We start from the raw sequence: 15,567 nt of genomic DNA on the forward strand, positions 1-15,567 counted from the left end.
CATTCTCTGATGAGTTACAACTGTTTTGGAGGCTCAAGGGAGACCTACACAATATTAGGAAGGTGGTCATAATGTTATGCCTGACCCGTGTAGGTTTGCATCTCTGTCCATGAACCGTCCCACCTCAAACTGTGTAATGTTTGACAGCATTTCAAGACCGCTCACATGAACATAAATGCTTCTGATTGCATGTTATGCTTGTAATGTGATGACTTCCTTGACAGATTCGTAAAAAAGAGAAGGAGCTATTGCAGCTAGGAAACAAACTTGAGAAGAACAAGGATCACAAACAGTTAATGACTGAAGTTTTGCAAAGAGCGAAGCAAGAGCTGGAAAACACTCAGGTAAATTTATTACTGTGTCAAACAGGTGTGTGTCTCTCTTGTGGTCAAGTAATCAGTCAGTTTCGGTTTTGTGCACCCAGGCTCTGTGCAAAGCAAAGGAAAGAGAGGAAGAGTTGGTGAATCATCTGACAGCCCTCGCGGAGAGAGAAACAGGCTGGCTGGCTCAGGAGGCTGCTAAGATGAAGAATAACCTCGGATCTTTAGCAGAGAGGAAAGACATGCTCGAGGTTTATATTGTCCATATACCTTGGAAATGGAATAAAAGAGAAGCAGCAATAGCTGTTGGTGCCAAATGTGTTCCCAATCTTTTCCTTTCTCTAACATGCTCAGAACCACATCTTCAAGGCCAAGCAGAAGCTAGAGGAATTTAGGCACCAGATGAACCAGGACCAGCAGACCATGGATGCCTTTATGGAGGAGTTAGCATACAAAGATGAGGACACGATGGCCATCATCAAGTATGCTCAGCAAGATGAGCACAGGATCAAGGTTAAGAGAATGATATATTTTTTTTTCTTCTATGAAATATATTTTCAGCAGCAGGTAACAGTTTCAAATTAAATTGCTGTTTACTACCCTAACCCATCCACGGCTTATGTTTTTTTAATTTCTCCTGATGTAGTCATTTACTCTGGCTATAGAGAAGAAGACACTGGAGGTCAATGGGAAGCACAAATTGCTTGACAAAGAGTTGACTGAGACGCTATCTGCACAGGTAATGTAAGAAAAATCAGGACTTTAGCACTGTAAAACAGACTGCTGTTGTGACCAAAGACCTGGCCCAGTTTGTATGCAGTGTAGGGAACTGAGCGCATAAGGGGCAATTAAAATTTGCAGGTGAACCACCGTATATCTTAATGGTCCAAAAATGACTTGCTAGACAGATTGAAATACATGAGACCTTAGGGATGTCTGCTAATAAATGTGTAATTTGTCATCTATTTATGAAAACACCTCTGATGCCCTAGTAGATTGCTTTGGATAAGACTACGGAGAATTTGCAGCACGCTCACTTGGAGACACAGCAGCTCATCCACCAATGGGAAAACACCATCAAACAGATGAAGCAGCGAGACGCTGAGATGCAGCAGTATGCACTGGTAACGTGTGGGATTTCTGCTAATGACAAAATACTGACTTAAAAAAGGATAAATCTAAATCAATAAGAGCCACGAAGTGTGGTTGCACAGTGAACAGTACGTGTGAGGAACACCTCAGCAGTTTAAGTCTTGTTTCTTTTATGATTTCAGGAACTTGCCCAGGCCAACCAGAACATCAGGGAAAGGAATGCCATCATTGCAGAGGAGAAGTATTCGGTCGAAACTCAGAGGAAAAACAAAAAGGAAACTGAGAGGAAGATAGCCATAGCCAACCGTCAGGCAGTAAAGCTGCGGCAGGACCTGAAGGAGCGGGAGAATGACTGCAGCAGACTTCATGATGAGGTCAGTTTCTTAAAGTGTGCTGAATGTGTACTCAAGCTTTACCAGTAATATCAGTAAGTAATGTTGCTTCATATTGTTAGAGCAAACAAACTGATTCTCATGTGCTCTGCAGCTCATTAGTTTGCAAGGCACGCTGGACCGGGCGACCCATGACATGGAGTCTTTGACATCACACATATCCAGAATGAAGAAGAACATCCAGGACAATGATAACAAGTAAATGAAATATTACAGCACGTCTCTGTCCATAAGTGATCACTGTGGTGCTTTAGTACATAAATTCGTGTTTACAGACTCAAGGAGGCCAGGGCCTACAATGCTGCGCTGGAGGAGAAGCTAAAAGCTGTGACTCAGAGCGCTCTCAGCGAGGAGGAGAGAGCTGCACAGATGGACCAGTTCCTCAAGGATGAGGAGCAAGCCATCAAGGTGAACGCCTTAACAAGCCTAAATCATGAACTGTTTATGACTTATGTCTTGCTTATGAATTTAAAGCTGCAGTCTCTGGCAACATTACAGCAACAATAGAAAGCATAAAAAGTGTATTACTGCAAATAACCTTTACATCAATAAATATACAATTGAGTAGATTACTCTTAATTTAAATACGCTCTTTGTTTTTATATGTTAACTTCAAACACTGGAAAGGCCCTCGAATTTACTTTACTTGCCACAGTTTCTCTGACCATTTTTACTGTTTTCAAAATCACAGCCATGTTCTCTAATTCTGCTTCACTTGTGCTTTGCCACAGGAGTTGGATGTCAAGCTGCGTGACGGCATGCAGGAGCTTTTTCGTCAAAAAGAGTATTTGCAGGCTGTCAAGACGAAGGAGAAGGATTCTGTCGCACAGGTTTCAAAGAGCAAATCCACCTTGAACAACCTGAACAGCCAGCTCGGGAAACTGGAGAAGGAACTGCGAAAACAACAGGCGACCGTGGTTGGACAGGCACGCTTACCAAAAATCGCGCACACACACACTCAAATATATGACCATTTGCTGTCACGTATATTTCAGTATTCTTCTTACTCTCCTCCTTCATTGTGTAGGACTTGGAGATATCCATGCTGAGTAGAAAACTGGCACGGCTACAAGGTGACCTTAAGACAGATGAAAAAGAAATGATGGACATGAAGATTGCTGAACTGACCAAAGTCCTAGAGGAGAAAAAAAAGACAGCCAAAATGGTTTCCAACGCGCTCAAGGAATCTGAGGTCAGTCTCATACCTCGCCGTGCTGTATTGTGTGGTTTTCACACACGGAACCAGTGAAGTAATTCTGTCTTTGTCTCTGATAGGATGATATTCGCAATATGCGGAAAGACATGGAGAAGTTAAACGCTCAGAAGAGAGATCTGGCTGGCAAGGTAGAGGACCTCATACTACTCTGTAACAACAATGAAAAGGAGCTGAAGAGCCTTAGACTGAAGAAGCAGGTAACTAATATCATATACGGTTTTATGAAATCACCCAATGCACTGATTTGTGTAATCAAATTTGAATCAAAGTCATAGCTCTGGTGTGCGGTATATGCTGTTGATGTTAGCATGTTAGCATGCTAATATTTGTAATCAGCACAGGCAAATATCTCCCAACAACAACAAAAAATTCATGATGGCACTGAAGGAAAAGTCAAGTTTTACAGTTCCATTTTCCGCCTGGATTAAATTAGTGTCCACTGAATAATAATAATAAGAAGAAGAATAAAAATAAGAAAACCTTTAATTGTCCCACAATGGGGAAATTGCAGTTTGCAACAGCATGCAGAAATGACAGAGATAGAACTGGCAGGCCAATCATTTTTCTGACTTGTTGTTGCTAAAGTTGCCGTAATACCGGTAGGTGTGGTTAAAAAATATGTTACGTATCTGAAAGACAAGACTAGATGTATTCAATGCCATGGACTGTGTTGCTAACCTTATGTGTTGCTTATCAGGACAACATGGTAGAGCACAAAATCATGGAGATGGAAGTCAAGCGTGTGAGAGACATGCTGTACAACAAGGCGGACAGCGTGCTGTCCTTGGAGACGAGGAAACTGGATATGCAGAAAATTATAAAAGAGAGAGAGGATGAAATCAAGGTCTACAAAGAAATGCTCAGTCAGCAGCTCAAGATCAGTGAGCAGGAGAGGCAGAGACTGAGGTAACAAAGCCAAGCTCTGAGCCCACAGGTTAATGCAGATCATGTGTACAGCAGCAAACATTTGATCCTCTTTGGAACATACTTCAACCCATCCTCAAGCGGAAAGCTTATCTATTATAAGCATTCTTCACGAAACAAATAAGTACATTCGGTCTCAGAAGCTAGTATTGACTCCTTTAGCAGAAATAACTTCCTGTAGTCTCTCACCCTTTGACGTCAGCGTACTGAAATACCCAATACCAAAATACTTCCATCCAAATTAGTTTCACATCCAGGATGTTTCATGTTTTTCTGGCTTGTACTATCTATTGCTCACTAGAACACTTCAAAAGAAACTGGGCTTTGATTATATCATCACCATAACCCTGCATTTCTTCTTTCTCAGCCATTTCTTGGTAAATTTTATAATGTGCCCAAAATCATGTTGAAAGGTCCATCCCCACTTTATCTTTAACTTACAGACAGCTTCACAATACTTCTGTACGTTCTCTGATTTGTTACGGAAGTTATAATAATAAGTTATAATTAATGATTTGATGATGTGATTAATGATACAGTCTGTGCTTCTCAGTTGGTATAAGGTTCTTCCCCTGGAAGGCAGTCTTTGAACATGTCTGTTGTCACTGTGGCCAATCTTTGGGCACATTATCCCAAAAGGCATTCAATTACACGCACTTTAAACTTGTATAATTTCTCCCTGATTGTAGATGCATCCACTGAAACAGCGAAGGCCTAGTTCTTGAGACACCATCTTCTTGCATCAAATAATCTGGTGCCGAATTTTCTGGGACAGCGTGTCCTGGACATATATGTCCAGATATGACAGTCATTTAAAATCTGCACCACTCGTAGAGGATTTTCCATACAGTGAAATGATTTCTTTCATATAATTTAAAGACCAGTCTTTTGGATTTAGTGACATCTAGTGGTGAGATTGTAGAGTGCAACCAACTGAATAACCCTCACTTACACCCTTCTTTTCAAACATGTAAGATAACCTACAGTGGTCTCTCCAAAATGCCAAAATGTCTGTACTGGTCTACGGCAAACATGTATGATTGTAATTTAGCAGAACTGATGACATGATACATTTATTAGTGTTTTTACCTTTTCTGTAGTATTTATCTAAATTTTTAAAATGACCACAAAATGTCCATTCTGATGTGTAATTTGTATGAATATTTCACCGTTATTAATAGACTTCTAAAAGGCTTTGCTTGTTTAGATACTTTATGCTGAAACTGGACTGTACAGACAACTGCTCTCAGTTGTGTCATCTCCTTTTAATTTAACTCTTTATCTACTCTCGTTAAATTTTTTTCAAATGATGATGACACAGTTTATCTACTGTCTTTCTCCAAGTGCTGAACTCAGTGAGAAACTGTCCAAAGTCGACCTGATGAAGAAACGCTTTGAGGTTGTGACACTTTCAATGGCAGCTCCCGAGGGAGAAGAGGAGAAATCACAGGCTTACTACATCACAAAGGTCAGAAGTCTTCACACAGACTTGTCTTGTCACATGCAGAGCCTGCACAGCAGCACTTTATATCACTACTGTGTACTTCCCACCAGGCTGCACAGGAAAAAGAGGAGCTTAAGCGGAAAGGTGATAGTTTGGACGCTAAAATCCGCAAAATGGTTCTGGAAAACAAAGCTCTGGAGAACACCATCCAGCTGTTCAACAACAGTAACTCTGCATTTCGTAAATCCCTCAGCAAAGTAAATGAATCCAGTACGTATGAATTCCACTAAGCCAGCAGTCTTCTTATTAGGATTCATCAAGTGGAAGTGATGTGATTTGTGCCTGTTTTTCTCTCTGTTTTTTTTAAATGAACGAAGCAGCTTGCACTGATCACTAACTATTTCAAACTGTTTTTGTTTTAGGTCCAGAGTACCAGGAAAAACTGAAGCTGGAAGAGCAACTGGGGGCAGTTGAGGAAACGCTGAAATATAAGAAACGACAGGTCCAAGAGCTTCAACAGGACTTACAGGTTATTTCTATTAATAGTGTAGCTGTGTATAGTTTAGAGCGGAGGGGGAGGGGAAGAAACACTTGATAATGAATTCCTCAATCTCAAAGAAAGACGTCACTGCTGTGTTCATGTTACGTTCAGATGCCTCTTCATAATGTTGAACTACCAGTCTGGGTTACATGAATCGTAACTCAAGTTCTAGGAAACTTTATCAGTTTCAAACTAGTGATTCATAAAAATAACTTATTTTTTGAAAGACTTTACCCTTGTGTAGGTTGGTTGCTAAGAAACATCCTTCAGATATGTAAACAGTAAGTCACAGTGGTATCATGTGATGGATCATAATATTTAAAACTAATGATTTATTAAGCTTAATGGCAACTGCTAGTGACTTAATTTTATCTTTCTATCTATATATATGCTGTACATGTGTGGATACATGTGTCTGTTTCAGGGTTAGTCTCAGTTTGATCTAATTTATGCTAAGCTTGGTCAATCAACTCCAACAAATTAGAGACAGTTAATCGGTGTGGTAGAGCTACTTTGTTTTCACAGTAAAGTCTTATGCTACGAGTTGTCTGGTTGAACTTATAAACCACTGTTAGCATAAATTTAAATCACATAAAATCAGGGACACCAATTCTTTGAATGTGAGTGACACATTATATATTGTTGGACCTAAGATCATCAGTTCAGTTAAAACAAAAAAACTACAGTTAAAACTAATTCGATTACAATCAAGCCCATAGGATAAATTATGTTGTCTAGCTTTGACAACATAATACCGTGGGAAATACACTCACTTGTCAGTTACTTAGTTTTAACGTAACAGTCCTGCACTAAATCCTGTTCTAATGTTTAGTTTATGTTGAAACACCACCAGACAGTTGGTAATGCAGCTGTATGATCATTCTGGAGGATGTAGTTTGTGGTGCTGTTAAACTGGACTAAATTAAACACCTACTTTGTTATTTAGTCTTTTGAATCAAGAATCAAGAATCCTTTATTGAAAATAAAATAAAATAAAAACAGAGCTGTACAGATGTATACATATAACATATAAGTCAGCAGCAAACTTTGTAATCTTACACTGTGCAAACATTGCAATGACTTTGAAAAGTGTCCATGGCAGGACGGCTGTGTGTGTGTGTCAGGAGGGGGAGGGTTGAGTGTGTGTGTATACAGGAGGGTGGGGAGCAGTGAAAACAGTGGTTTGTTGATTTCACAGCTCCGGGGAAGAAGCTGTCTCTCAGTCTGTTGGTTGTGGTTCTGATGTTTCTGTACCTTTCCCGTGAAGGTTGAGGTACAAACAGTCCATGGCTCAGGTGGGTAGGATCTGAAGCGATCCAGCTGACCCTCTTTCGCACCCGGTTTGCGTGGAGTGAGTCCAAATCTGGGAGAGGACAGATTCCCCTGTGCAGTTCTTAACACCCGGGCTCCTGTCTCACCAGGCTGGACAGCTGCCGTGCAGCTCCCATACCACACTGTCACACCAAGACAGAGGATGGGCTCTATTGTGGTCCTGTAGAAGTTTGCCAGTAGTTGACAGGAGAGTCCAGCCCTCTCCATCTTCCTGAGGAAGAAGAGCCTCTGTTGGGCCTTCTTCACCGGTTGTGCAGTGTTCACAGAGCAGCTCAGGTCAGATGTGATGTGGATGCCCAGGAATTTGATGTCGTTGACACGCTCGACCGCCTCCCCCTTGTATGTGGAGAGGAGCGTGCTCTGTCTTCCTGGACCTCCTGTAGTCCACAATGACCTCCGTGGTCTTACTGGTGTTCAGAACAAGGTTGTTGTCTGAGCACCGCTCTGTCTGTAATGGGTCTCATAATCGTCCCACTACGGTGGTGTCATCAGCAAACTTCACAATCGTGTTTGTGAGATGGACGGCAGAACAGTCATGTGTGAAGAGTGCTAAGAGAGCTGGGCTGAGCACGCAGCCATGCGGCGTTCCTGTGTTCAGGACCAGTGTGGACGATGTGCAGTCCCCAATTCTCACCACCTGAGGTCTGTTGGTAAGAAAGTCCCCGATCCAGAGGCACATAGAAGCAGGCAGTCCCAGGCCATGGAGCTTCAGTGTCAGCTTGTTCCGGGATCACAGTGTTAAAAGCTGAACTGAAGTCAACGAAAAGCATAGGAACACGTGCCAGTACAACACAATACAATTCAGTAGTACTACAAACCACAGCCTTCAAAATGAAAACACGGTTGAATCAACAGCTCTCAGTTATTTGAAATGAATGCTAAATGCCATAACCTTCATGTCTCTTTTGTGTGTTTACTTCATGTGCTCTCCGTTTCTAGGACATGAACAATACCTTGCAGGGTCTGTTACAAGAAGAGCAGTTGGAGACAGATAAGATGAAACAAAAGGAGCTGCTCATTGCTAAAATGAAGAAAGAAATCTCCGCCCAGCAAGAGAAAATCAACAGAGCCACAAAACAGGTTTGATGTCCGAACGCATTTCACAAAGCTATACACACAGTAAGCTACAGACAATGTTTTGTTACCATAATCGTATTTCAATCATGTATTGTTCTGCAATTTGCAAGTGCTCCAAGCTCGTCAAAGAGATCCGCTCAGCACAGAACAGCACGACGGAGGTTTTTGAAGAGAAGGACATTAAGCTGAGAGAGTTGAAAGAATTCAACAAGAAATTTGACAGGATGCTGAATGAGGCCATGGAGCACGCACCTGAACTCAGACCAGCCCTGGAGAAATATTTCATGCAGGTGCAGAACAAATCACAGAGCATTACTGTAGAAGGACTGATGAGGCGTTTGACAAGATTGACAGATTACACATTGCTGTTAAAGTTTCCTTGATGTCAGTGCTTCTTTATGCTCTTTCTCTCAGGCCAATCTGCCTCTCCCATCTCCTTCCTCCACTCCTGCCAGCCACCGTAGCTCCAAGACAAACTCTGCCCGCAGCGCCGCCTCTCTCAGGTTAAGCTTTATCTATTCTCAGTTGACCTCTGCTCTGGTTGAAGTGGGTGGTTCTGGTGGGTCTGATGATTAAAAAAATGATAAGGAATATGACTGAATGGTTATTTATGAATGCATCTGCCTAAATAAAGCATTAAAGAGTGTCTCCGATAGATCAATGGAGATTTTAGCATACTGCTCTTCCTCCGTGTTGTAGGTCTCCGCAGTCCTCATCCGGCAGCAGCTCCAAGTCCTCCGCTCTTCCCTCCCCCACGCTGAAGACAGTGGAGCTGGGCTTGGATCTGACTGCGACCTCCCCACCTCTCACCACCTCTAGATGTTCCAGCTCCGCAAGCAGTGGCGGCAGCAGTAGAAAGTCAAAGAAGCTCTAGTGTGCTGCTCCTCAGTTTTATTAGCAATCTTTATTAATGAATAAAGAACAATTACACCTCTGCAAATAAGAGATGGAGGATCGTGTAGTTAAGGTTTAACTACGGTGTGTTAAATGATATATTTAGTCAAGATGTTCAGGATCCTTTGTGTGTGGCGTCATACTGTATTCTGATGTGTCACTTCTGAAAGTTAGTATTCAAATTGAAGTGATATTTATTTTCTGTAAGTCTAATGTCATCTTTTTAAATTTTAAAAAGAAATCCCTATTTATTTCCTGCTCTTGTTTTTTTAATCTTATCTTTTTCTCTCTTTTTCCTTTAAAATATAATTGATATGTCAGTCAACAGTAGCTCAAAGTTTTATATGTGGAATATGGTTTTAAGTGTGTTAAACTAAATAAAGCTGTTATTTAGAAGCAGAACATTTCTTTTTTATTACCTTTCCTGACAGAGATGATCGCTGAATGATTTACAAGGTAATATATCTGAAACTATCTCCATATTACAAAGTTCTGCTTGGTTTTACTGCTTAATGATTAAAAAAAACCCAGCCTCGGAATTTGCATGCTCAACAACCTGCTTAAAAACTCCCTCCTCAAATTTCAGTGTCAGGTTTGTTTTGCCCTTGTTCCCTATCTTGTGTTTCCTGCTCAGACAATACTGAGAAAGTTCGCATTGTTTCTCAAATGCCGCGCCCTCTGTGCGAAGATCTCATCTCCTCACGCTGAAAGAAAAAGCAGCCAGACGCTCAGCAGGTGAAGTAGGAGGCTCTTCTCATGAAAGATTTCACTCTTATTTTGGAATATTTCAACATGCTGCTGCTGATCTTGTTTGCCGGCTGTCTGGCCTCAGGTGCTGCACAAACAAGTAAGTAAACAGTCAATAATCACATTGAAGCTAAAGGCAGAGCTGTTTACAAATGTATTGAGCTGAGGTTTGGAGTGAGTTAAACCGTCTAGATTTCCAATGAGGTCTTAATCAGTGTGATGCCTCCTCAGCGTCCTTTCCCTTCGGTGCCACAACAACCACTACTCCTGCTCCTCTTACACAACTAATTCAGTCAACAGCAGTCCAGCCCAGTTTAGACGGTGAGTGGATTTTTTCAAATCTGCAGAATGAGATACACATTGAACCCGTACATGAATTTGTTTAATTGTCTTATAGTTGTGGCAATCCTTGAAGCGGCTGTCCTGTCCGGTCTTGAGCTGAATGAGACCACACTCGATCCAATCTTGGCCCAGGTGACTTTCCAACATCGTTTCCACGGCGAGCTTTTGTGCAGCACCTGAACGTAAATGAGTTTAAAGTGACGTTTGTCTTTCAGGTCCAGGCCATCATACAGAGCAATGCCCCAGACGTGATCTTCTCTGTGTCTGTTAAGAACATCACACAAGTCTGAAGCCTCACCTGCCTCCTGTGCCACGCTTCTGCCACAACAAAACCCGTCGTCTCTCATGGAGATAAATCCAGATTTACATATGTGTATTTTTACATTTGTCACATGATTGTTCTCAATGTTCTCAAGGTGGTGGTCTTTAATAGAGGAAATCAGACTGAGCACAGACCTATTGTAGCACAGGTATATGGGGTAATGTTTTCATGAACAGGGGTAAGTAGAAATGTGCGTATCTGCTGTCAAACTTGAAGAATTAAAACTGTAACTGTTAAGGAAAGACACTACAGGTGGACAGAGACATTTTTAAACTGTTAGATATCACCATAACACGTCTCCATTGTTTACTTACATTATGACTTTTAGTGCTGAAATTTCATGTTTAAACTGTGGTTATATTGGCTAATTTTCAGACATCACCAGATCAGAAATCTGAACAGGAAGCAACTTTCAAAGACATTGTTTTATTTTGTTGTCGAAACTAGGGGTTTGGGATGTCTCGTTTTATCACTCCATGAATCTGAACATTATTTTAGGAATAAAATGTAAAATAAATCAGGATATGGACGTGGGATGATCAAACTCAGCTGTAACTAACTTGTGAGTAGAGAAAGGATTTGAGATGCGGCGATATCTTTTAGATTTTCTAAACACGCAACCAAGATATTATCTAATCAGATCTGTGCTAACTGACAAAAAACTTTCCCAAATATGAAAATGTTACCAAATATACACTGCCTTTCCTGAAAGAATCATGGATCATGGATGCATTGTGGAATTCAATAAAAGTGCTGCATAGAAACCTCTGACTTTATAATCTGACTGAGTTGTTATTATTATTTGAATCTTCACAGTTGTTCCATTAAACATGATAAACCAGGCTAACAAACTATATATAATGTTAATAAGGTAATTTAACAGAATTACATAAGGCCAACTTTGACTACTTCTTTCCTAATTGCACAAACTTTTGGCATTTTCCAAACGCCAAACCCTGACAGACCTGACAGACGGCAGAGCTTCATTAGTTACCACACAATGTTGAGTGACAGACAGGGGTTGGCAACAGTTCACAGGCCAGTATGACTCTCTGGCCTATATCACTAAACAGTCCCATTAAACGACTTAATAATTAACTCATATTGAATTGTGTTGTAGGTTTGCACTAAAAAGCCACTCATTATTTATACAGAATATGAAAAGGTTTTTGTCAGGTTCAGGAACAGGAAGTGAACAGTGAAACCCCAGCTGCTCACGTGGAAGAACCCCAATCCAAAAGTGAGATGGAAGGAGGAATCAGGAAGTGCATTCAGTTCTTGCACATTTTCAGATAGTAACCTTGACAAAAACAACAACTCCCAATCCATATTTGTTTGTTGCTTGAGTTTTAAACACATACACTGATCAGGCATAACATTATAACCACCTGCCTAATATTGTGTAGGTCTCCCTTGTGCCTCCAAAACAGTTGTGACTCATCATGGACATGAGCCTTCTGAGGGCGTCATATGGGTCATATGGGTTGAGGGGAGGGGCCTCTGTGGGTCATCCCACAGATACTTGATCAGTTTGGGATATAGTGAATGTGGAGGCCAGGTCAACACCTTGTGCTGTTTTTCGTGTTTTGTTTTTGTGTGTGTGCCTGCAGGGGCGTAGCACCAAATTCTGGGCCCTGTACACTCTTAATGTCAGTGGGCCCCTATCCATGCCAGTGCACGAAGCGCGCAAGCAAAAAAATAAAAATAATTGGGGCATTTATTTATAAATAAACAAGCATAAATAGAGTTTTAAGCTAAAATCAGATCAGATTATACTGATGACTGGTTCTTTCATTCACCACCTGAATTGATGCATTCGGCCTACTTGTGCTCAAACACCTATAAACATTAGGCTACATCTGGTTTGTGTACTGACATTTTGATCCATGACACATTTTGATTTAAAAACATTTATTCTTGAACAACTGTACGCAGAGAATCAAATCAAATTAACTATAAACTATCTCATTTTTGAGATGTAAGGATGTTATTTACATCCCAGTAAATGCCCACTGACAGGTCTTCCTGTTTGCAAAGTCACTGATAAGATCTGTAAAGTCCAACTGTTTGGCTAATTGGCTTTCAGGCTGTTCAGTCTATCCTGGCACATTGTTGATCTCAGGCAGTTCTTCGTTTACCCCCTGCAACTTAAAGCAATACAAAGTTCTCCAAAAATGCTCTGTAGCTGCATCTTCCAGATGGCATTAAGGAGCTCAAGAGAGGACAGATTTTTTGGAAATGTAGCATCATATATGGTGCGGAAGTGTAGCACTTCATTTTCAAATTCTTCTGAGAGATCCGTGTGATATATTGTGCCGGCATGTTGTTTTTATCATGCGCTTCCTAGACATGTTGGCTCCATTATTATATCCTTGTCCTCTACAGTCCTGTAAAGGTATGCCATTGGACTGCAGTACTTCTAGAATCATTTCAGAAATTTCCTGGCCTGTCTTTTTGTGAAAATCTTTGAATTCGATAAACCTCTGAACTATCTTCCAAACACCACTGTCTTCTTTGTCTTGATGTACATATCTTACCAATACCACATTCTGCTCTGTATGAGGTATGTCTGGCTTTTTGCCACTTGATGTCTGCTAACTTAAGTCCATCCTTGTTATTTAGTGCACTTTTAGATGGCCTTGTCTGCTCATGTGACAACAGAAGGCATGGGATGCAGAACAGAGCCTTTGCACTGTCACTGTGAATCAGCCAGTCCCTCCTAATCTTCTCACGCCCATTGGCCAACTTAAAATATTGAAGATAGTTAGGGAATGCTTTGCCTTCCTTGTCTCTGGGTGCCACTTTGGTCAGGTCTATACTTTCACTAGCCAGTCTGCAAACTAGAGTCTCTCTCTGCTGAGCAGTTAGCTTCTCTGGCCACAGTCCTGGGTCCTCTGACAACAACTCTTCTGCATTTCCCTCACTTGGCTCTTCCTTCTCTCTCTCCCCAGCCTCCTCACTACTCTCAAACACATCTACAAGCATGAAATATACATGATTATTGATGTTAGCTTCAACCTGATTACAGTCTGACTAATACATCCTACTTGATGATAGTACTGGCTGCTGCTCGTTTCAGTTGAAACTGCTAATACAGGAATGGCCACTGCTGCTCCAGCTGCAACACTGTTTGCTTCTGAAACTGGTTAATGTTGACAACTAACGTTAGCTGGCCCATAATCGTCTTTACTTGTAACAGCATGCAGCCTGGTTGGCAAACTTTAGCATACAAACATCGGCAACTGAAAAAAATGCATGCTTTCTGGACTACGACAACGTTAACGTTAACTGGATACAGTTACACAACAAGTAAACTCGGTTCACCTTTCGGAAAGAAAGCAGTCAATAGTTGCTTTCCCTCATTCTGTCTTATTTCTTTGTCTTTCCTTTCTTTCTTTTTTTTTGGAACCCCGATTTGTAGCTACTTTTTGAGCGGCATGATGACAGCTAGATTACAGCAGGTCATTCAATCTGGGATCACCAACGCATTTATCGCCGGCCGCTGTCTATGGGCGGACTAAACCATTTTGCGTCTCCAAGAGGGAGGGCTGTGACACAAAGTTCATTCTCTCAGTTGGTGTTATCAATATATTTGAAATACATTATGACACCAATAAATTGGAGGGCCCAATTCATTCAAAAAATAAAATAAAAAAATAAAAATAAAATCAGGATTTTCATGGGCCCCCTCCCTACTCGGGCCCTGGGTAGTCAGGTCCCCTTTCCCCCCCACTAACACGCCCATGTGTGCCTGTGTCAGGGTGCATCCTGCTGGGGATGGCTGCTGTCATCAAGGAGTGTCATTACTATGGGTTGGGGGTGCCTGGTCTGGTCTAGTTGGGTGCTACATGTCTAAGTAACATCCACATGAATGCCAGGTCCAAAAGTTTCCCAGCAGAACATTGAATTGTCACAAGATGGTCACTGTTATTTACTTCTCCTGTCAGTGGTTATAATGTTATGCCTGATCGGTGTAAGTTCAGGTAAAGAGACTATAATGCAGTGGGAAAGGAAGAAAATCAACTGCTGCTCTCTGTTTATTGGAGGATCTCTGTGAGATTATTGATGCAGTACCACTTCCAGCCATTAGATGGCAACACAGACCGATGGTGAAACTGCTCCTTCTACTCACCACTCACCACCTAAAATAAATGATTTCTTTGGCACTATTACTTTTCTTTAATATTGAACTTCAAGTTTCACCTAAATTTCTAGCCACTCCAAATAATCTCACAGCCATCTTTCTGTTGGGGCACTCTCATATTATGCTCCATGACTAACTCTGTTTCACAGCACTGAAACAACATGAATGGTTACAGTCGGAGGTGCGCATGAAGTAGCACACACGTCTGTTCAACAGTTTTTATGTTTGGTTATTCTTTCGAGACTCAGTCAATTTAACATTATTAAATACACAATTATAATGAGACTACGATTAGCACACTGATGCAGTTAGTTCAAGACTTGTAGAAGTTATAAGATCTAACTGTCTCCTGTCACAATATTCTGTTGCACATTGTCTCACAGGAGACAGATTAGTCTCTAAAAGAGTCATGCTCCAAAAATGTCTTAGTTCATCTGGATGTAAAGGAAGGTCATAGCCAAGCTGATCATCACTGCATCTTTAGGAGCAGCAGGTAGTCAAGTCAAGTTGGAGCAGAGGCACTTGACCCTGCATGCACTGCTGTAAACTAAAATCAGAGGAGAGCATTTCTCAGAATACAGCCAACATAATCTTTTAGTTTGTTCTTCCATACCTAGCGTACTCCTGCTCCATGCCTCAGTTTATTAGCATTCTTTTCTCTGAACATTTTCCCCCCACAAAACTCTTCCAGACCCACTGACAACACTATACAGATGGGAATCTTCTCCCAGTCATTTGAGTTGATAAGGTTTTATATAGTTTGTTCATTGTAAACCGTTG

At 41.2% G+C, this 15,567-nt stretch overlaps 1 protein-coding gene across 1 annotated transcript; it reads left to right on the top strand.

The window, feature by feature from the left end:
• The first annotated feature begins 67 nt into the window (after positions 1–67).
• Positions 68–11,416, top strand: ccdc39 (coiled-coil domain 39 molecular ruler complex subunit). The gene is made up of 22 exons (XM_084546714.1): positions 68–344; positions 425–571; positions 675–833; positions 967–1,059; positions 1,316–1,444; positions 1,595–1,786; positions 1,899–2,002; positions 2,080–2,212; positions 2,536–2,730; positions 2,832–2,996; positions 3,080–3,217; positions 3,718–3,926; positions 5,289–5,412; positions 5,499–5,658; positions 5,811–5,917; positions 8,201–8,341; positions 8,449–8,628; positions 8,753–8,841; positions 9,038–10,079; positions 10,211–10,300; positions 10,377–10,453; positions 10,537–11,416. The coding sequence occupies exons 1-19, from the start codon at positions 297–299 to the stop codon at positions 9,210–9,212; spliced, it is 2,688 nt and encodes an 895-aa protein (XP_084402840.1). The 5' UTR covers positions 68–296; the 3' UTR covers positions 9,213–10,079; positions 10,211–10,300; positions 10,377–10,453; positions 10,537–11,416.
• The last annotated feature ends 4,151 nt before the right edge of the window (positions 11,417–15,567 follow it).

The sequence above is a fragment of the Chelon labrosus genome (genome assembly GCF_963514085.1).
Source record: "Chelon labrosus genome assembly, chromosome: 6".
In the NCBI taxonomy this organism is placed as follows: domain Eukaryota; kingdom Metazoa; phylum Chordata; class Actinopteri; order Mugiliformes; family Mugilidae; genus Chelon; species Chelon labrosus.

What these genes read in the sequence shown, in the direction of transcription:
- ccdc39 (XM_084546714.1), top strand. Translation starts at nt 297, where the DNA reads ATGACTGAAGTTTTGCAAAGAGCGAAGCAAGAGCTGGAAAACACTCAG. An exon ending in AGATGCAGCAGTATGCACTG is followed by an intron (nt 1,445 to 1,594) that starts GTAACGTGTGGG and finishes TTATGATTTCAG; the next exon opens with GAACTTGCCCAGGCCAACCA. An exon ending in AGCTTCAACAGGACTTACAG is followed by an intron (nt 5,918 to 8,200) that starts GTTATTTCTATT and finishes CTCCGTTTCTAG; the next exon opens with GACATGAACAATACCTTGCA.